General features: G+C 43.8%; 3 protein-coding genes across 3 annotated transcripts in view; 1 reads left to right on the top strand and 2 right to left on the bottom strand.

Annotated features, from left to right (window-relative positions):
- Window positions 1-6,858: 6,858 nt before the first annotated feature.
- Window positions 6,859-10,764, top strand: LOC134858072 (somatomedin-B and thrombospondin type-1 domain-containing protein). Its single transcript, XM_063873941.1, has 5 exons — window positions 6,859-7,237; window positions 7,938-8,132; window positions 8,592-8,670; window positions 9,621-9,797; window positions 9,898-10,764. The coding sequence occupies exons 1-5, from the start codon at window positions 7,015-7,017 to the stop codon at window positions 10,013-10,015; spliced, it is 792 nt and encodes a 263-aa protein (XP_063730011.1). The 5' UTR covers window positions 6,859-7,014; the 3' UTR covers window positions 10,016-10,764.
- Window positions 10,668-14,763, bottom strand: terf1 (telomeric repeat binding factor (NIMA-interacting) 1). The gene is made up of 9 exons (XM_063873940.1): window positions 14,574-14,763; window positions 13,892-13,981; window positions 13,626-13,753; window positions 13,388-13,474; window positions 13,154-13,297; window positions 11,935-12,299; window positions 11,691-11,788; window positions 11,515-11,585; window positions 10,668-11,422 (listed from the first exon to the last, which is right to left on the bottom strand). The coding sequence occupies exons 1-9, from the start codon at window positions 14,728-14,730 to the stop codon at window positions 11,261-11,263; spliced, it is 1,302 nt and encodes a 433-aa protein (XP_063730010.1). The 5' UTR covers window positions 14,731-14,763; the 3' UTR covers window positions 10,668-11,260.
- A 1,022-nt stretch (window positions 14,764-15,785) lies between these two features.
- LOC134858123 (potassium voltage-gated channel subfamily B member 2-like) overlaps window positions 15,786-22,299 on the bottom strand; it is a 73,108-nt gene continuing 66,594 nt past the window's right edge. Inside the window, exon 2 of the mRNA XM_063874027.1 lies at window positions 15,786-21,670. Within this exon, the coding sequence (XP_063730097.1) occupies window positions 19,754-21,670 (1,917 nt within the window). The 3' untranslated portion in view covers window positions 15,786-19,753. The remainder of the gene's footprint in view (window positions 21,671-22,299) is intronic.

Raw genomic sequence — 22,299 nt, forward strand, 5'->3', positions numbered from 1 at the left:
GGCAAAGAAGGCCCAGCAACGCCTCTACTTCAACAGGAAGCTCAAGCGAGCAGGAGCCCTTTCTACTGAGGCGCCACTGAGAGCATCCTCAGCAGCTGCATCACGCTGTGGTTTGGAAGCTGCACCGCCTCCAACCGCAAGAGCCTGCAGCGCATCGTGAACTCTGCCCAGAGGATCATCGGGGTCTCACTCCCTACAGGACATCTACAGCACCTGACTCACCCGCAAAGCACTTTTCATGTTAAATGTTCTTGTTTATATTTGCACTGTGGGACTGCCAGAAACCCCATTTCAATGTTCTGTATGTGTAACACACGTGGACATTTTGACAATAAAGTGGACTTTGACTTGACTGACCTGATGATGGGGTCTTGCAGTGCAACGCTGAGATCATTAAGAGGACGTAGGGCCTGGGGGGACAGATCAAGGCTTCCTGAGGATCTGAACCACTTTCAAGAGAAAGATCAAAAGGTTTAGTTTCATTATCTTTTTATTTCCATTTGATTAACCAAAGGGGGGTAAAAACAGGTGTGCGTAGCATCAAGGAGTTTGTTCCACTGAAACTCACCTGTGGACTTCAGGGAGTGTATCCTTAATACAAAAGTAAAGTTGTCAAATGTTTGGTCATGGTAGATTAACATATTTTAAACTAGTTTTCCTCGTTGAAAAAGAGCACAACAGTCTTTCTAATCAAGGTCCCATAGCATTGGGCCTTTCTTACATTTACTCCCCATTAAAAACAGAAGTAAAGCTTCCAAATGTTGGGCTTGTTTGTGTCCACCCTGCCTCTCTGTGCACGGTGGGGTGTGCATTTCAGGGACACACAGTGACCTAGAAACACAGACACACACTTATTCAAGTGAAGGGCTTGTATTCACGCTCAAACGGAGGCCGAGGCTGCCTCTGCAGAGTTTTTACCATCCTTTTCAAGTGTAGTGAAACAAAATGACCTGGAACAAACAGTCAACAATGAGGCCTTTAATAAGAGTGGTACTGAGGCCTGCCCACAAGCAGTTTATCCTTTCACTGGAGGACTCTTATCCAGCTCCGAGCCAGGAGTACAGGCTGCTGGGCAATAAAGGCAGAATAAATGAATAGCTTCTTCTTGAATTTGCTCCGTCATACAGTATTATTAAAGTAGGGTTTTATTATTCCTTAGCGTGTATCTCCCGGTAAGAAAAGCTGTCTGCCAACGTCTCAAATAAAAACTGCCCTCAATGGGTTTGGGATGGAAAGCGTTTGGGATAAAATGAAGTGTAATGTGCACTACCTGAAGACATAATCAATATTTGTATGGATCTAATGTATTGTGTTTTGTGAGCTCCAGCTTCTAAATGTGAGAATCTGCTAAATTAAATGTAATATTTTTGGGGTTTTAAACTATAACTCGGACAAAACAAGACTTTTAAACCATCACTTTGGGCTCAGGGATTTTAATGGACGTTTTTATTGCATAAGACTACATAAAATCCAGATTGAGTGGAGAGTTTAAGAAGCCATGGGCTGATACAACAGACCCCCCTCTATTTAAAGAAAACCACATAGATTTGACAATATTTCTGCTGTTTTGTAGATGCCTCATTTGACACATCTCTTATGGTCCCACAGTCTCATATCAGTCTTTTATGGAGAAATGAACACAAAGCGCCTCTAGCCAACCAACACAAAACCTCTCCTCCTAAAGAAGCGTATTACAAAGATCCACCAGGAGAGTTACACCGTGATCAGAAACAAACGATAGAGCAAACAGACGACAAGAGTCAACACGTCCCAAAGTAACCATGAGAGTGTGTGTGTGTGCGTGCGTGTGTGTGTGTGTGTGTGTGTGTGTGTGTGTGTGTGTGTGTTCAGGAAGAGGTCAAATCTGTGCCATCACAACAGAGACAAAAACTATGAGATATTTGGCAGCAGGGCTTCACATTCTGCAGATATTCCCTAGTGTCCTGAACCTCAAGATTGTGAAACACAACAACAAGCTGTTTATCATTTCAGAATGTTTGCATGTAACTTTCTGCCAGGAGAACTCAAAGGGGAGACACTAGTGCCATGTTAAATGTGCAAATGAGGCGTTGTGTAATTCTTAATTTGGGGAATTAAGGAGAAATCTGCAGACAGAAATAGAAGACTAAACTCCTAAATGTGGATTTTGAATATTTTCCTTTCACCGGTCTGAAAAAAGATACTTTATGGAAGCTAAATAACCTCAAATCTTAAAATTGACCAGTGCACAGCAGGAAAAAGGATGTCTATGCATATAGTATCCCACCTTACCATGAACAGTATCGAGGATTGACATGTTTCTGATTGATATGCAGCGCCTTTTAAATTCTGTCAAAGGATTTTCAGCGGCCGTCCTTAATGTGAAGCTTTTCTAACACACACTGAAGAACACAGCCTAACCTTTCCACCTCTGACGTTTCACAGGGTGATATATGGATCCGCAGATCATGGTCATTGGTCATGGTACATTAGTGGTGATCCCGGGTGCGCAGCCATCAGTCCTCTCCTGATATTATCATAAACTGCTAAACAGTAACGACCTGTAATGAATGGAGCGTCGTTAGTGGGATGCACTCGATGGCTCGTCAAATAAGCTGTTCTGTTCTGTAGGCTGCTAGTGTGAATCTGTACGCCGCTGCCTGAATCTGCTTTATTAGATCTTAACTGGTTTTACATCTGGCCCTAATCATCTTCTTTAAAAATTCACACTTTTTGTCTCCCAGTTTTTTTCCTTTTGGTTTTCTTTTCAAACTCCAGATTTTTTTGTCAAAATTTCGACTTTTTTGAATTTCCGACTATTTCTTCAAGATTATCACTTTTTTCCCAAAGGTCTGTGAACATAAGAAATGTCATGTGAAGCACAAAGCCAGAACATTCAAATACAAAGCTATGAAAACAGACCAGTGCATTAAAACGGTTTGAGTGTCTTGTCCTGGGTTGTGCAGAGACTGCCACATATGTACCTTTCCTTACACAATCAACTGTACCCTGCGGGTCAGACCTCCAGCCTCTCTTATCTTGCTCTGCAGATCGACCTCTGCCTCTTCCCATGACATAAGCCAAGTCAAACATCCAACTTTCAACTCTCTGAATAATTACGCATTCCTCTATACTTAAGACAGATAACAGGCTTTGAATTGCCTCCTCCTGTACACATGCAGTACACAAACACAGTCCCGAGGCTCGGTCACACACTACTCTGAGTACACACACACTGATGTAGAGACAGCTGACAGTGAATCCAGAGGACGGAGTGACAAAGACTTCCATTCATGGACAGAAACTGACTCATCAGGAGGAAACAAACCTATTGTTCCTTAATTAAATATTTAGTTTGGGTCAGATATTTTTAAGGGCCATGTTATTTCTGTAAATACTGAGTAATCATTTTTACAATTTAACTACAAATATATAGTTATTATTGTTACTACATTCTTAAAGGGGATTCACCATGCTGTTTTAAATGATTTTCTTTACATGTAGTTTAATTTGATGATTTATTGGATGTATTTTTTAAACGATGTTTTGTTATCGTTTTTCATTCAGAAATATTCCATCAAAATAAAATGCATACTGTGTGTGTGTGTGTGTGTGTGTGTGTGTGTGTGTGTGTGTGTGTGTGTGTGTGTGTGTGTGTGTGTGTGTGTGTGTGTGTGTGTGTGTGTGTGTGTGTGTTTTCCAGATCTGAGGTCAGATAACCTTTACAACAGGTGTCGAGGTGAGGAGACGGATTCTAGTATTTGTCAACAAAGCTTTTTGTAACCCTGGCAACATGGGTCAGTGGTTGCCAGGAGACGGCCACGGTTTGCATTCCCCACAGGAGATGCGGGGCGGATCACACGCCGTCTCCATGACGCCCAGCCTCTCTCCGTCTGCTTGTCAAACTGAGTGAGTCGTGTGATCGCCGTGAGTCCTGAAGAGTGTAAACACACACATCTTAACACACACACTAACAAGGGTCTAATCCCTTCTCCCCCCTCATACACACACACACACACACACTATGGAAACTGCAGGCTGATTGTGTCTGACAGGTGCACAGTGAGGGCCGGCTGGGCTCTGTCAGATGTAACACACACACACACACACACACACACACACACACACACACACACACACACACACACACACACACACACACACACACACACACACACACACACACACACACACACACACACACACACACACACACACACACACACACACACACACACACACACACACACACACACACACACACACACACACACACACACACACACACACACACACACACACACACACACACACACACACACACACACACACACACACACACACACACACACACACACACACACACACACACACACACACACACACTTTGATGTGCAGTAACGTGATGCAGCTGTGAGTCTGCATGAGCAGCGTTCAGATCAACACACACACTGCAGCATGTCTCAGACACCTTGTCTAATCTAATGAGAAATCTGAGCTTTGTAAAACTAGACAAACACATTATACACACATTCAAATAAATAAAGTACAGATCCAATCAATTCACCATTAAGACATGTTTAGAGTATTACCATTGTATTATCCCTGATACACCTTTTCTTATTTCATTTAATACATATATAATCGACATTGTGCATTCTTTAAATAAATACATATTAATACTTTTTATTATATTTATTTCATTAATATAACTCATGTTTATGTAAATATTTGTACTCCTTTTTGAATGTATATTTAATTTAATTCAACTGTCACAAAACCCAATTTCGTCTCTTAGGAATACATAGCCTGAGTCACTCCACTGTCTGAGACTCACAGGAAAACAACAACGGAAATGGAGAAATAGCTGAAACACCGTGCAGCAGAAAACACACCAAAAACTACCCAGTCACTAAAAGGGTGTTTCACTGAGGGGAAATATGCCGTGTATCTGCAGCGTTATTCGGATCCTTCCCTGCATTTAAAGTGTCCTCCATGGACGTGCTACACCATTGCAAAGTCAAAGTCCACTTTATTGTCAGTTTCCACGTGTTACACATACAGAACATTGAAATACGGTTTCTGGCAGTCCCACAGTGCGAATATAAACAAGAACATATAACGTAAAAAGAGAAGAGCCTAGAAAAAAAGAGGGGGGGGGGAGTAAAAAGGGGTATACAAAAGAAGTAAGTAATATATACATATAGACACCATCAACACAGTTTATGTGAAACACCACGTTTCACAACCAGTAGTTTTTCCGGTATCCTGCTGACAAACCAACAAACTTGACTTCACAACAAGTTCGATCCTTCATGAGTTCTTTGAGACCCTCCCTCCTGAGGTCAGTCTGGGTTCAGCCCCCTCATCTTTAATATACAGCGCCTCAGACACATGCTGCTCAGTGATGCTGATGATGGTGAAGATGAAGGATATTACTGTCGCTTGACCTACCTGCTTATGGCGAGGAGAAGAATCAAAGGACCCCAACGGACCCCCCTCCTGTTTCTCTGGAGAGCAGAGAAGAACGATTATTACAGAGATCTGCTCCTTCTATAGCTCCCTGCAGAGGCCTCATTTGTTTCCCAGAGATCGGGGAGGAACTGCTCAAATAAAAGATGACCTTCTGGACTTCACAACATCCTCAGACATTCAGGCTCCCTCTGCAAACACTACATGCCAGAGTGCTGCACGAGTATCCCTCAAATCCATCCTGAAAGTATTACAATGCTAGAAAGAAAGCTTCCTTTTGCAGAGATCTGAGAGCATGGCGTGATCAGCTTTTATAAACCGGAATCCTCCCGTTAAAGAAACACTTCCTCCTGCAAGCGTGTCTTAATTTACCTCAGGGAAGCAGATCTAATATGCATTTTAATCAATCATCAGTCAGTGACAACCCCCCACCCTGATGAGTGTCACAGACGTGCCCTCTGCAGACTCACAGTATATGAAATCAATCTGTCAGGAGTTATTCATTAAGTCGACACCCTGCTCTGCAAACAACAACCTGAAGCTGCAGCTCTCTGACACACAGCATCCTCTTCATGCTTTCTCCTGGCTCCTCGAAGACAGAGTCAGACATGTTTCAAAATATACTTGTAATGAAGACAAATATCAGCCTGGTTCTTGCACCTCTCCATGCTAAGCTAAGCTAACCGGACCCCGCTTCAGCTTTATATGTACTTTGCAGAAATGAGAGGTTTTGTAATCAGATGCATGCTCAATGCTCCTCCTAGGACTCATACTGGACCACTACATTTAATGCATTATTTGTGGCAGTTTTTCGGGCAGTGTTGCTGGTTCACTTTGAAGGGAAGGAGGTGAATTAGTGTGGGGTTGCAGAGGGGGATTTGTAGCTGTATGTTATCATTTCTTTATGCATGCATTGTGTTTGGTTTCACCATCAAGCACCACTTCGGAAACATTTGTAGGTAATGCTCTTAGGGTGCTCACCTCTGGGATATTGTGTTTGAAGTTCCTTATTAAGATGGCATTAATTGACTTATCTAATCAAAGTCTAACAAAGAGGTGCTGCAGGATTACATTAACCTGAAAGAGAAGCAGAGGGAGAGGGAGAGGTGAGAACCAGAGGGGTGGCTCTACAAAGCTCCGCGGGGCCCCTGGCACAATGATCTGGAGCCCTGCCAAATGCTCACATTCCTGCCTCTTTATTTGGGACACAGAGGTCTGGTGTGGCACAGACTGGCATCAAGAAGTCTGCTGAGGAGGGAGGGAGGGAGGGAGGGAGGGAGGGAGACAACAATAAGACAGGTAAAGAGAGAGAGAGCAGAAGGGAGGAGGCAAGCAGCTCACCCCTCCCTCAATCTGGGTGTCTCCTCCTGGAGGGAGGTGCTCACTGGGACTCTCCGAGGGCCATGGGATCAGAGTGGGAACGGGTCTCTCCCCGCTGTCGGCTGCAGACCTGTGACAGGAATTCCCAGGTCACAAGGGCTGGTATTCCTGCCTCACGGTCATGAGAGGGAACACTCACTGAGGAAAGGACACTGTGCGAGGTTTACTGTTGCCCCCCTCAGGATGGGGGCCTCTGTGGAGTTTGCCTGCGTGCTTCTACTGGTCTCCTCTCTTGGGAATATCCTCCTGGTGTCTGGGGGCTGCTCGGGGAAGTGCTGCCGGGGCCGAGACTTGAGCTGTGTGAGCACCGACTGGAGGATGGACCGGGTGTACGGGACCTGTTACTGCGACAAGGGCTGCGACCGGAACCGGGACTGCTGCTTCGACTACTTCACAGAGTGCCCAGGTGAGAAGGCAGGAGTGTGTATGACTCACACGTGTTTGCTTCCTGGCACACACTTTAACCACATAGATAACCCCTGGCTCTTATCAGACAGAAGATAGAGGTATTTCCAGAAACTTGGCAGCTTAACTGTTATGACGCAGACTCATCCTTAAATTCTGCACATTTATCTCCAGTTGCTGCACGGTGTCAACACTTCTTGTGTAATTGCTGCTACATAACAATTAAGGCAATCAGCAGCTCACTAAATATCCCCAGCAGCTCTGTGTCTAACCTCATTTCAGTGGACTGGCTCACATAATGGAATTAGCAGAACTATTTGAAGAATGTGATTCTGTCAATCATTTCTAGCAATTACAGTTCCAGTGAAACCAGCCGAGCGTGGCTAATGTGTGTTATAGGTCGGCAGAGAGACTAAATCTGCATGCTTAATGCATCAAAGCTTCATTTGTGGATCAGAGGAATCACAGGACTATGCCGGCCCGTGGCATGTTCTCAAACAGCTTGGAGTAGAGCAGGAAACTGTAATCCTGCAGGTCACAATCGATGCTTCACTGGTCCTAAATCATTCCTTGATGCTTAACTCCATTACAGTTTCACAGGGTCTGCAAGGAAGCTGCAAAGTGTATGCAATCTAACTTCAGCATTTGGAAGCACGCAGAGGATGTCATATATTAATCCCTCTCTATGAATGTATCTCCAGCTCAGGACTGTGCAGTAAGCGACTGGAGCTTTTGGAGCGGCTGTGCACGGCCCTGCCAGCCCTCAGTGAGGGTCCGTGTCCGGCAGGTCGAGCAGCAGCCCAGTAACAGCGGGGAGCCGTGTCCCAGTCTGCAGCAACAGAGCGGCTGCAGGGAGTACCGAGACCTGCAGGGCAAACACTGTGCACGCAACGCAGGTATGCGCACACACACACACACTCACACACACACCTGTGGATTACTTCGCAATATTCCCATAGCCGTGCACCTTAAGAGACCCGGGAATCTAAATGTTTTTCGTCTTACCTGAAGTCTGTAAGCTGGGTCACGATATTTGCAAAGAGAAATGCTTTTAAAATATATTTTGTGTTGCATTAAATTGTAGAAAAAGCAGACATCGCTACGGCTGATGCCTCCAACACTCAGACACATATAGGGAAATTGCTTTGGTGTATAATGGTGCATATGTAATCACAGTAAGAGGAGTTACGTCTTTAAAACAAGCAAATATATAAAAATAAAGCATTCAAAAATACGTATATATGTATAAGAAGTGAAAAACTGACCAAAAACTAAAGGAAGTATAACAGGTTAGAGGGGAATAACTGAACTTAGGGGTTTACCTGTCCTTATACAACTCTGGTGTCTCCTATCAGGTCCTGCATTCATCACCAGCATGGAGTTTGGCAAGGGGAGGCCCAAACACGACAACTATGGAAACCCCCTCGACCCCGGGTAGGTTTCACATCCTCCTGAACAGACTGAGAGAAACCTGCAACCAAAGTCGTATTTCTTTAAAATCAAAGAGGTTAAAAGTTAATTGTGCTGTGCAACCATTTTGCATAAGATAACCGTGTGTGTGTGTGTGTGTGTGTGTGTGTGTGTGTGTGAGTGTGAGTGTGTGTGAGTGGGCAGTAGCTGTTTGCTCACCTGGATGTCTGTCCACAAAGCATAAATACAGTGATGCAGAGCTGAGAGAGCCCCCCCCCCTCACAACCCTTTGAAACTGAATACTTTAATAAGGAGCGTCACATGAAAAGCACAAAAGACCCCGATGATAATATGTGCCGCTCGCAGGGACGCCAGGGGCTCAATTATTCACATTTGATCCCATAATGCATTGTGACGCACATAAAGCATGGGTGATGATGTCCTTTTATTGTGTACATTTACTTCAGTGATATAAGAGGTAATAGGATGATCAGCTTAAGTAAAAGTACAAATACTCCACTGCAAGTCCAAAGATGTATTTTCTTTTCAGCTTGTACTTCAAAGTATGAAAAAGTCAAATTCAAAGGTTGTGCTGTCAATGTTTTAGCCATAAACACTATATAAAGTGTGTTTATTAATATTGCTGCAGCATCTATTAGTGATTCAGTTTAACCTATATGATTTCAAGTGTTTCTCAGAAAAGCAGCCCTGTTTTCAGCTTTGTGACGATGCATTTTCAACCCTAAGAGGCTTTATCAAGCTTGTAAGAAGTAAAGAGTTCGATTAGCTTCATTAGCAGGAGGTCAACATGTAGGGGAACACTTCCTCCTTCAGCTTTTGCACAAAAACAAAGGTTAAAAACGTCAGTATTTGAGATGAAGTGGAGAACAGGTACAAATGTGCAGAAAATGGACGAGTAAATACCAGTAATAATCAGCGCTCTACGATGATGAATGCCCCCCACCACCCCTCAGGTTCTGTGTGGAGTTCACCCTACAGTCCCGGACCCCCCACTGCACGGTGCAGGACCGGCCACACACACACTGGATGCGCTACATCACAGAGGGATACAAAGTGTGTGTGGCGTGTGAACCTCCCGCCATGAGGAACCACACGGGCCGCTGCCAGGGAGACGGGCTGCAAGCAGACAAGTATGGAGATATGAACGTGTGTGTGTGTGTGTGTGTGGGGGGGGATGCATAAACTGTGAAAGCATCCAAAGCTTACAAGACGTCTGTGTGTGTGTTTCAGAGAGGCTCTGCTCCACTGGCAGGCGGTGGGGAACCATCAGTGCAGCGGGACCTGGAAGAGGATCCAGAAAACCCAGCGGTGCAACTGCCCCCCCCAGCACAGCTTCGTCTTCATCTGATCCAAAACACAGCGCCACAGAACTCCACAAAACACACTCAGCGGCCAAGAAAACCCTCATCAGAGAGGCTCTCAGAACAGCCATTAAAAGGAGGGTGCATGAAGGACTTCTCCATAGCTTTATACCTACAGTAGATGCAGTTTGGAGAAGCAGGCAGGAGCTGAAGCTAAGACATGCACTGAAGCAGAAAGCATATAAACAGCTGAAAAAGTAAGCATTTTTAATCACAAAGCCTCCAGACTCCATTGATTAAAAAGAATCAGTTGCTGCTCCAATGCTTTGTGTGTCATTGAGTGACTTTGCTGAATCCAAACTACACATGTAAGACACTAAAGTCCCACAACAGCTCAAGGTGAGGGACAAGGTGGTCCGAGAGCAAGGGAAAGGTGTTCAAATATCCCAAAATAGTGTAAACCTGAGCTGATATGGATCATTTTGTGTATAAAATGCATCCTCAGGAGTGCATTGCTTGGCTTTCTTGTGCCGTTTCTCCAAACTGCATCTACTGTGGAGAAGTACCTCATGCAAATAACCTCCAAACATCCCAAAATATCCATTAATCGTGCTTCGCGTTGATACAAAAGCATGTTCCCATTTAACCCTGCAGCACTCCATGTACAGTATCCCCCCTGTAATCACATAAAGCACCTCATATATCAAAGTTGTTTTTATTGGAACAAGCCACTGTTGTATTCCTTGTTTTGAACAATATTTCTAACAAAAAAGTTTAACTTAAAATGATAACAATATTTTACAAGAGTCGTCTTTGTCTTTTTAGAAAAGTAAAAAATAACTTGATGCCAATCATAGAGGGCACGTAAGGTGGCTCTGTGCTGTCCTCTGGTGGCCGGGACGTGTCTTAAACAAACAGCAGCAAAGTAAAACACTCAACAGAGAATAGCAAAGTCTAGCTTATCATTTCAAAAATATAATGTCCAGCAGAAAATTCTGTTTGCAACATCTCAAAATGTTTTCTTTTAGACTAACTTTCAGACATTATCTTGAACTTTGAGGAACATTTGTCACTAAATACATTTTACAAACCAAATAACCGGTAGATTCAACCATGATGAAGATAGCTGTTATAATAACAGAACAGCCTAAATCACAAGTACACCATCACAGACGGCATTAGGAAGGATATTATCTCATGTACAGCGCCCCCTGGTGGTATGAGTGCAAACAGAACAGCAGCAATAACAGGAACTTCTGAATTAACAATAACTCCCGAGCTGCTTCCTCTCTTTAGCCTACTTTATGAGACTTCATGAGAGTCCTCCAGCGGTCTTTGAGCATGGTGCCGGTGCGTCCTTCAAAGTCGTAATCCAGCAGCATTTTAGCCCACCTCCCCGTGCCGTGCCGCTGGACTCCTTTCCTCAGGTAGTGGTCCAGTTTACTGTTCCATTTCTGAACATATAGAAACACAATTAAGGACGTTAGAGTTCAGGGAGTCCTGCGCTAAGGGAAGGTAGCATTTGAGTTAGGTTCATTAAATATACCTGAGGGGTTTTTCTTGTCTTTAGGATCTGGGATGTTTCCATCGACTTCTCATGGGTGACCTGAGATAGCTCTGATCGAGGGGGGGGGGAGGGTGGTCAACACTTTTTAGTTCACTCTCAGACATGTGCATTAAAATATTATTAGAAAAAAGCAAAACGGATGAATAAAAACTCACTGTTCTCTGAGATTTTTTTCATGGAGACAAAACACTTCTTGCCCGAATCGATTTTCCAGTCCTCCATAAAGTTAGTGGAGAAGAGTTTCCGTTTTAGTCTGTGGAAAAGATTTAAAACACCACAGCTTTGATATATTTTACAAAAACATGCAGCTTCTTCTAACGTATGTTCTTAAATATGAAAGAGAGGGAATAATGTGGGAAAGGAAGAAATAAACTTGGGCCGTTAAAAGTTATTTCCTACTTTTTGTTCGTTGTTGTTTGGTTGTGTTTTTCCTTCGACACGTTGCCCTGCGTCTCTTTGCCCTGCATCTCTTTGCCCTGCGTCTCTTTGCCCTGCGCCACAACGTCCTGCGTCACAACATCCTTCGCCACAACGTCCTGCGTCACAACGTCCTTCGCCACAACATCCTGCGTCACAACGTCCTTCGCCACAACCTCCTGCGCCACAACGTCCTGCGCCACAACGTCCTGCGCCACAACGTCCTTCGCCACAACGTCCTTCGCCACAACGTCCTCCGCCACAACATCCTGCGCCACAACATCCTGCGCCACAACATCCTGCGATTCCCCGCCTTTCGACGACGCCTGCAGCATCTTCGTGGCTTCCTGATGGACGAAGAGGCCGACATTAACACACACACACAAATATTACCTTTCTCACAAAGTAATTAACTTTCAGGTTCAAGTGTTGCTCTAATGAAGCAGGACTAATGAGACCTGTCATTAAGACAGCCTTCTTAGTGTAACCTTGGTGTGTAAATCAGTGTTTATCAGAGCCTGTGGAGCACTCTGCCCTTCACAACTCATTTTGATGACAAATCATCAATTAAGTGTGACTGATAATGTCCCATCAGCACCTTCAGCTGCTCATGACTCTGCACAGGGTCAGAAAGATTTATGGTTGCTACACCTTGACCGCTAGCTGGAGTGATGTATTAGCAAAACAGGGAACTGCCTCCCTTTTAGAAGACCTTTCCAACTTCTTATTCCAGGATACTCTAATTGAGAGTTTTTATATGCCAATTAAATGATGTGTAAAAATCAGGGCTTAAAAACATCTAAAAGTTGCTGTGAAATGTTCAAGCATCAAATCCAGGATCTCTTGATCTATATTTGTCATTAAAGGACTAAATCCTCTCTTGCAGAGCTATTCTCATTCTGTGTTTGCCAGCCATACAAAGTTGATCCTTAATTTTACCCTGGCATTAGTCGTGCAGACTCCGCCGTGTATAAATGTTTGCTCTCATCATGAATAGATCCCACCCTGGGGAAACTATTTCCAATTAACAGTGAAAGACTTTCTGCACAACTCATCTTTAAAAGGTCATGTTATGAATCCTCTCCCACATCACATCATGGCTTTTGTGTTTAAATTTACCTGTTGTACCAACGTCAATCAAATAAGCTACAGGAAGGAGTATTTCTAACCCTTGTCAAGCTTTTCTGGGCATCAGTCTCACCTTGAGAAGGTAGTCGGAGGGATTTTTCTTCAGGTAGGCGTCTAGGTAAGTCTGGACCGCCTCTCGCAGGCGACTGAAGCTGCAGCAGTGGAGCTTCTGAGTTTCCTTCTGTTGCACCATGGATGACACCCTGGCCTTCAAGTACTGTTAAAAGGTGTAAAGCATTAAGATCAAAAGTATTCCAGTATTGAACCTGTGTTCTGGAAAAGAAACAAGAGCAATGGAAACACAAACCTGGGGAAAATCAAATTGTTTCTTAAACCACTTGAGGGCGAAGGAGGCGGGAGATGTCTTGCCTTTCTCCAAACACACACACACAGACTGGGAAGAGAGGCATCAGGAATAAGAACGAAGCAACCCCGTGTGACATCAGAACCTGGCTTAATCCTTAAAATCTCCAGAATGACTATAAAATAACATTTAAAGACACATCTAGAGATCTTTCATCCCCTTTAAATCCTTGTGCGATTACCTGGACAAACAAGAGGTTGAGGATTTCTTTGAACAAACTTTTGTCTGCCACCGTGCACTCCAACTTTGGCCAGATTTTGGCGGCACACATCAGAGGCATCATGTCTTCGTCCAGGTCAAACACGATATCTGGAGACGAGCAGGGAATGACACGGTGAAGACAGGAGTTTAGCTCATGTGTGTATGCAGATGATTCAATTTGAACTGTCAATAGTGGCTTCTTTTTAAGCACTCATTTGCATATATGCTTGTAGGTGAATGACTTACCTAACTGCTGTCCGTGCATGACTCTCGATAGGAAGGCACAGACCATCGTTTTGTCCTCATGGGGCTCCTTCACTGGACTATCGGCAATGGCTGGAAAAGCACAAATAAACAAAAATAAGTCAGCCACAAAGCCGGTACCTGTGCAGGGTTTGATTTTTTTAAATGAATGCCAAATATTGTAACTTCTTCTCCATCATTTGAAATGGACTAACTGTGCCATGACATGCATTCATCTATGATTATAACCCACTATTATGATTAAATTAATTCTGGAAAGGACTTTCAGCATATTTTGATGCCTGTTTGGTACCTTTCAACAAACATCAACCCCCCCCCCCCCCCCCCAGGGCAGAAATGTTAGTATTTAACCCTCAACTTTCCCCTTAACTACGAGTCTAAAGCCAACTTCATCTTCGTTTGTTTTATTTAAACATGGTACACTGGTGTTATTGTCAGTTTAACTTTTAGAAATCAGGACTTTTATTTGTAGTGGAGAACTTTAGGACCAAAGTATTTTGACAGTTCGACGAAAGACCAACCAAATGTGGAGCTAATTTGACAACATGTAGGTTAAATATCATAATAATGAGTATGTTGTAGTAGCTGATAATCAGTTTGTAAGCTTCAATGTGACTGAAAGTAAACAGTTAGCTAACCGTCGTGTTATCAGTGGAAAACTCACCCTCCAGAATCTGAACTATCGCGTTGAACTCCTCCAGCTTGCCCTCCTTGAACCGCCGACACAGACTGACGAACAGAAAGTCCACTATCCAGCCCGTGGTGACCTCGTTAACTCGGGAAAACTCCCACATGATTCTGTTGATGTTATCAGACTCCATGTTTGTTATGTTTAGCTTCTCCTTCCTCTTTGGAGGCGCTATGATTCCCGCGCTGTTTCCGGTTTCCCGCGTTTTACAAGCGCGTATCAGCATGCAGCGCCGCCCTTGTGGCCGGGAGGAAAAACTACAGCTTTTTACACCAGCCTCTCAAATACATTCAAGGCTTTATTGTTCTATGTGCAGCAGCTACAGTGTAGATATGGCAATAGAAAACACAAGTCAACATATGCAACATCATATATATAGGAAATAAAACAAATAATACTCATTTAAAAATGTAAATAGTGGAAGAAGAAATAGGTTCCAGACCAATGTGCAAGTGATGCACCTGAAGTACACTATATACATATCAGAACTTAATAAATACAATAAGCTAAATGTTGCAGAGAATATTGTAAGTAGTGTATTGTAAGTAAATGCAGGAGTCTATATAGAATAAGATGGACAAGAACAGAATGTAAAATATGAGGAATTCCTCACTTTGATATCATATTAAATTGAATATATCTGTGGGTTTAGGACTGACAAAACAGCACATTTAAAGGCATCACCTTGGACTTGAAGAAACTGGAATGGACAGTGTTATTTAACCTTCACAATAATGTGTAATAAACTCAGAAAGTTTATTACACATTATTGATTTCTTTGGTAAGGTTTAATGGTCAAGGTGCAGTTAAAACAATAACAACAATAATACCAATTACTCCTTTTTTGGTTTTGGACCAATGACTCCTAATTTGCATATATTCAGGTCAGAATGTGCAAAAAAACAAACAAACAAACAACAAAAATATGTATAAAATAAAACAGAGAAAGTTAAAGTTATATAATGATCATAAGTAACTTTAGCTCATGTAAAATATGTGTATTTATAAGAACGTGTATTGTTAGAGTTTGTGCTACATGTTCACTGTTTAGTAGTGTATTTATTTTACAATAAATAAAGAATAATATACATCCGATGATCCTTATGGAGCATAATAATGCCTCCAGAACATGCAGATGTGACCTACAAACAGCAGCTCATTTGTGCAGCAGAAATCACACAACGCATGAGTTATATACACATTTATTTGTTATTCTGCATATGCTAATAGACGTCATGGGGAACAATGCTCTACAGAAATGTTGACATACATGTACCATGACAAAGTGTTCTGTGGTCACATAGTTGTTCGGACTACGACATGCATACAAAGATGTTGCTTCATAAAGAAACAGTCTGTAGCTCAGAATAAGAATACTCTCCAAAAGCTGAAATCCAAAAGTGCTAAGAGGCAGAATACACAGAAGAGACGTAAGAAGAATAAACGATGGAGAATCAGGGAGCAACGTTTTTGGAAAGCACGCATGAGTGACACGGACGATACCCGTTCTCTCAGAGAAAAATAAAGACACAACCTTTACACACGTGATGCCGCTGTGAGACAGTCCACACACACACCATCCCAAGGACATATGGCTGATCAATCCAAATCCCTCATCCCTCTACCCTAAACCTGTCCAGATGAAGGATCGATCGAGGCTAACACGGAGACACGAGTACCACAAACGAGGGATGACACGTACAACTAATTCAAAATAAATTATGAAAAGGTTATCAACAAACCTTCCTTCGTAAAGAAAATTAAAAACCAATGACGCTGACCCGCATCCTAAACAAAGAACCTGTTTCCATAGATGAGTGTGATTACTGGGTTATTATGGTCTGGGTGAACAGCATGCACACAGACAGAAAGGAAATATGGACCTAAACTGATTTCACTTCTCCTCTTTAAGGGTTACTTCTTCATCTTTCAACCTGGACTCTCATTTGTGACCCTAGCCCTAGGTGTGTAATGGCTCGGTTAATGGGCTTTAATGTAATATATAAGAGGCGATTCCACACTAATAATGCTTGTTTATGCCGCTGACCGTTGTAGATCGTTATCGGACATTATAGAAATGATCCCTCAGAGAAATCTAGTGTATCGTCACATTTTGCTTGATATGTTCTGTTTGTTATTGTGACTTTGTGCTGGAAGACAATGGTTTAACTTCAGTTAGAAAGAAGAGTGCCTGTGTTGTTGAGTAATATCTAAAAGGTATTTGCAGGATATGTAGCCAATATGTGGATGCAAAGTGAGATTTAAAAAGACTTCTCCCAACCAGACACCTAGTAAAAACAACATTTAATTCCCCTTCAGGGTCCGACATTAGTAAACACAATCTGAGTCTCAGTCAGAGGCAAAAACGTTTTTCTGAAGTGGGAATACTGCAGAATGCTGCTTCTTCCACCACTGTATAAGAAATGCAAGTAAAAGCTTCAAAGTCACTGCTCATGAAACTGAAAGAGGAATAATGCATTGCTGTTTGCACATCTAAACGAAAGACAATTGCAAAGTAATGCAGAAATACCCAACTGAAGATACAAACGCAGCATCAGCATCAACTTAAAGGTATTTGCAGAATTGCCCAAAGACTCCAGGTTGAGAGATATTGACGCTACCCTAAAACTCTGCTAGCTTTCCCTCTTCCTCACCTTCCTTTCCCCCATTGATCACCGTGCCTGAGGCATGCCGTGGGGTTGAATCCCCCAAAGCTCTATGGTGTCAGCATGGGACATAATCAGATGAATCAGCTCAGTGATCTCTTCCTGTCTCTCTGTGGTTAGGTTTCTCTCTAAAGCGCACCAGTATAACCTCTCCTTCCTGCAGACTGACGGGTGGACACTGGATGGCGGTGCACAGATTACCGAGGAGGAGGGAGAAAAAATTGCCGCTCCTTTTTCCCCGGGAGCCAAGACATCAATGTGGATTTGACAACATCACCGTTTCAAAGAAAGTACAGAAGTATTTGACATTAGCTGTTAAAGAAAAAACAGAGAATCCAATTGGAACATCAGAGAGTTATAGAAAACCTGAGAACTCAATGCTTGTATCTATTACATAAAGACCTGATTTCTCCTATAAAATTAGAATTTTCTGTACAGTGCTATATGAACAAAGCAAAATGACTTGCTACCTTCTCATAAACAGCGGTGTTATGAAAAGGCACGCATCATTTCAACCACCATATGGCAGGAAATTGTGGTCGTGCTCCACTTTGGTTTAGAAAAAATAGAATCATTCTCAACGTTAATTCACAAAAAACATAAAACCCATTTTGTGTGGCCATTGAACTAAGATTATCTTTAATTTCCCCCCCAGTTAGTCAGACTTTAATGTAAATCTAACAGCAATATAAAAGGCCCAGAGTGGTCAATTTGGATTTCTCCCACAGAAAATCAAATTTGAGGTCCATTAATATCTGGCGTTAAAGTGCTAGAAAGCAAATGCCAGACGTTTAATATACGAAAGAAAGTAAAAGTCAAATTGCATTGTGAGATTCTGGAACTTGTAATACTGTTTGTTGCCTCGTATTAAAGATATAACATTGGAAAAATACAAGTAATTTTCTGCCTGTACACTTACAAATCCCGTAGACAGAAAATAAAGTGCCACGATTCTTGGCCTGCATAGATTGCAGTATGCGGTATTGCACATTCCACACCTCTCTGTGAGAACAGAAAACATGATAACAACAACAACAACAACAACAACAATAAGAAGAAAACAACGATTAAAATCCCCCACGTACTTCCTGTCTGTACCGTCCTGGTACCACGAGTACTCACGCTGAAACACAAACCCAGAAAAAAAGGCAAACATACAACGAATATTTTCAGTCAGTGTAAAACAAAAGCGAGACAGAAGACGAGAGAAAGAGACAAAATAAACTCCTTTGGGTTTAAGTTTGACTGAAAATACTTTTCTTCACAATGAAACACAATAAATACAGTCCAAGACACGACGGATTTACAAAAAAATGCCTTAAATTATCAGCAGGATGGGATCAAACTTGCAGTAGTATGAGGGACGATGGACACAATGCAGGAAAATAAATCAAAACATAACTACTGTCATCATACACGGTATATGTTGCTATGCAGCTGAGATAGATGAAGCTGTGCTTGATTTGGTCCGTAATATCAAAGGGAATATCGTCTTTTTTGTGTTTCTCTATCCCTTTTGCCAAAAATGTATAATTATAGTGTAAAGCATATCTGTGTAGTAATGACCAGATCTACTGTGCTGAATAAATACATCTGTTTTATTGAATCTCACTTACCTAACTGCAGGTTTACCTCTACAACCAACCTAGACCTACATTTATTCCTTAGGACTACTTTAAGATGTATAATCTGAGAGTATAATAAGATTTACTGGGGTTTTGCATGGATCCTTAAACCTTGTCCTAACTTCTGAAACCAGGTGTAGATATTGTCAGGAGCAGGATTGCTGATATTTGGCGCCTACAGGTGTTTTTTGGGGAGGTGTTTTTGTCCATTTTTTTTGCCCACTATCAACTGAACAGTCGTTATGAAAACCAAAAGCAATAATGTTACAGTTTCACACGCCATTAATCATACGAGAAAACATTACAGGGTCATCATGGGAACACTTTGCATTTCCACAAAAGGTAATGATATGTTTTTTTATTTTTATAGGTCGCTACGATGCAACACCCGGTCTGAGGGCTTTCAATTTCAACCCTTTCCTCGACTCCCTTTTCACATTTGTACCTCCAGAGACATTTCCTCCATCCTGTGCATTGCCTTAGATGTCCCGGTATTTACAGTGGAGCGCTTTCAGCAAACTAAGCACCGTAAAATATATGTCTTTTTTTAAATGCATGCTTTTTACAGATAAGTCCCTCTGTGCATTTCCTTCTTCTGCTTGAAAAAGGAGACTGTCATTATGTACATCTGGAGGAGAGAAGTGTCTATAGAAGTGTCCCTCGAGAGCCTCCTCTTCAAAAGTCTTCCACACTCTGCGGCACTGCAGTTTCTTTTTCAGCAACACACAACGACACAAGTAAAAGGGACTTGTCATGCCATGCAAAAATATCTTTCACTAGAACTGAAACCTCTTCCTGTCTGCTCTCCACACGCCGGGCTGAGGTTGCAGAGGGTCATTCTGTCCAATCGGGAGCTTCTCTACAGTCACATGCTGGTTTCGCAGCTCGGAGACAGGCTGCCGTCCCCGGGTATCAGGTGGATGTCAGATGTAAACATGTGGTTCTCTACTTTGTGTCCGCTCTGGTTGCTGTCAGCCTTCACTTCCTCTCCTTGGGTGCAATTTTGTGCGGATGTGTTGGGCGACAAGGGTCCGACTGCAGCGCCTGCCACCTCCATCAGATGCTTCTCTTCGTGGTTCTCCGTGGACTGATCTTCATCGCCTGGCGGCGTGTCCACCACCAGCCTCTTGGGCGGCAGCGGGCAGGTCTCCTCCTCTGAGATGGGGAGCAGCTCATCGGTGCTGGGGATGAGTGGAGACATCTCTCCGTCCGGGGTCTCGTCTTCCAGGATGCTGGAGCTGATGTCTCCAGGAGAGGTAGTGCTGGGCGGAGTCAGCGGGCCTTCAGCGGGCGACTTGTTGACGTTCAAGCCTTTTATTTTAGTAGGGTTACTGCCCCTCACAGAGCTCTGGATGTTCCCCTGGAGCTCTGATCCGTCCCCTGGGTTGGTGGGTTTGTAGAGGCCATCTCTGAGTGTGACGCCCGGAGAGCTGTCCTCATCGATGGCCCTCAGTCTGCTGAGATCCAGATAGGGTGGTGCCCTCGGGTGCCTGAGTCGACATGTCGCGGTGTCTTCCTTTTTAAAATTAGAGTCTGTTCTGTTGGACGAGCAGCCCGCTGGTGAGGAGGGTTGCACCTCCGTCATCTCCAGCTCTACTTCCTCCTTCAGTGTCACCTCGGGGCTCTGAGGTTTCCTCGGGGAGACGGGCCCGGTCACGGTTGTGCTCAGAGTGCTCATGGAGCTGTTCGTGTTGAGGTTGCTCAGGGACTGGGACTTGCTCATCTGGTTGTACATCTCCTCCAGCTTCTGCACGTTAAGGTGCTGCGGGGTCCGGTTGACCCGCTGCGGACTCCCTGTGGTGTTGACAGTGATGCGCTGAGGCGAACTCTGCAACTCCTGGTTCTGGTTCGCTGGAGACTTCAGGTCCGACTCGGAGGAGGCGTGCCTGGTGGTGCTGCCCCAGTGTCTGGGCGACATGTGATTCTCCAGGGAGATTTTGTCCTCTCCTTTCTCCACCACCACGTCCATCAGCTCCATGCTGCGGGCGAAGGCATCTTTGAGGTTCATCGACACAATGCTGCCGTTCCTCTTGGCTCTCTCCAGAGCCTCCCTCCTCTTGATGGCCTTCTCCTGCCTCTTCTGCTCCTTGTAGAACTCAGAGAAGTTGTTCACAATGATGGGGATGGGCAGAGCAATGACCAGCACCCCTGCAATGCAGCAGAGCCCCCCCACAATCTTACCCAGTAACGTCTGTGGGTAAATGTCCCCGTAGCCCACGGTGGTCATCGTGATGGTTGCCCACCAGAACGAGGCGGGGATACTGGTGAATTTAGTGGCGTCCTCGTCCTTCTCGGCAAAGAACACCAAGCTGGAGAATATCATGATGCCCATGGCGAGGAACAAAATGAGCAGCCCCAGTTCGTTGTAGCTCCTCCTCAGGGTGAACCCGAGGGACTGGAGACCCGTGGAGTGCCGGGCAAGCTTCAGGATCCTCAATATTCTCATGATCCTGAATATCTGCACCACGCGGCGGACATTCTGAAACTGCAGCACGCTCCTGTTGGACTCCGTCAGGAAGATGGTGACGTAGTAGGGCAGGATGGCCAGCAGGTCGATGACGTTCAGCGGGCCCTTGAAGAACTTCCACTTGTTGGGAGAGGAGAGGAAGCGGAGGAGGTACTCCATGGTGAACCAGGCGATGCACACCGCCTCCACGTGGGCCAGCTGGGGGTTATCGTTGGCCTGGCCGAACTCGTCGAGCACCTGCAGCTCCGGCAAGGTGTTGAGAGACAGAGCGATGGTGGACAGGACGATGAACAGGATCGAGATGATGGCCAGGACCTGGAAAAAGAGAGGAATAAAATGTGAGCACGACAACAGGAAGTGATGCTGAAAGGATGTAATGGATAGTAATGGTGAATGTTTTGTTTGCATGGACAGAAGACGAGGGCACGGTAATGGAAAAAAGGACAAAAGAAGGAAACAAATGAGTCATTAAATCTTGAATGAATGCAACAGTGAAGGATGGATTATCAAGCGAGGGCGGTATTTAAATAAAGGGGAAAAAACTAGGGCAGAAATCTATTTTGGAAATTGGGGAGGTTGTGTGTGTGTGTGTGTGTGTGTGTGTGTGTGTGTGTGTGTGTGTGTGTGTGTGTGTGTGTGTGTGTGTGTGTGTGTGTGTGTGTGTGTGTGACAGATGAGAGGATGAAGGGATTCTGGCTCCACCTGTTGGCATCAGTCTATACTTCCCTCTGTCTCAGTAATTGTTTGCTTTCAGTGATAAAAGAAACTAAAAACTTCTGATAGTTCTTGCAGAAATCACAATGCTTTTAAATCGCTCCCTGTGCACGCTGCTCAGTAAATGAATGGGTAAGAACATCCTGCATAATCCTGCCAGGTCAGCTCTTTACCAGGATTTATTGACCTAGATGGATTAAATGTGCCCTTAATTGTCCTGGCAGAGGTTT

This window comes from Eleginops maclovinus, chromosome 21, assembly GCF_036324505.1.
Source record: "Eleginops maclovinus isolate JMC-PN-2008 ecotype Puerto Natales chromosome 21, JC_Emac_rtc_rv5, whole genome shotgun sequence".
In the NCBI taxonomy this organism is placed as follows: domain Eukaryota; kingdom Metazoa; phylum Chordata; class Actinopteri; order Perciformes; family Eleginopidae; genus Eleginops; species Eleginops maclovinus.

Coding starts and splice junctions, on each gene's coding strand:
- terf1 (XM_063873940.1), bottom strand. CDS start 14,730: ATGGAGTCTGATAACATCAACAGAATCATGTGGGAGTTTTCCCGAGTT. Junction 13,298..13,387: donor AACAATTTGATTTTCCCCAG/GTTTGTGTTTCC, acceptor ACCTTTTAACAG/TACTTGAAGGCCAGGGTGTC. Junction 11,423..11,514: donor AGACAAGAAAAACCCCTCAG/GTATATTTAATG, acceptor CTATATGTTCAG/AAATGGAACAGTAAACTGGA.
- LOC134858072 (XM_063873941.1), top strand. CDS start 7,015: ATGGGGGCCTCTGTGGAGTTTGCCTGCGTGCTTCTACTGGTCTCCTCT. Junction 7,238..7,937: donor CTACTTCACAGAGTGCCCAG/GTGAGAAGGCAG, acceptor ATGTATCTCCAG/CTCAGGACTGTGCAGTAAGC. Junction 8,133..8,591: donor ACACTGTGCACGCAACGCAG/GTATGCGCACAC, acceptor GTCTCCTATCAG/GTCCTGCATTCATCACCAGC.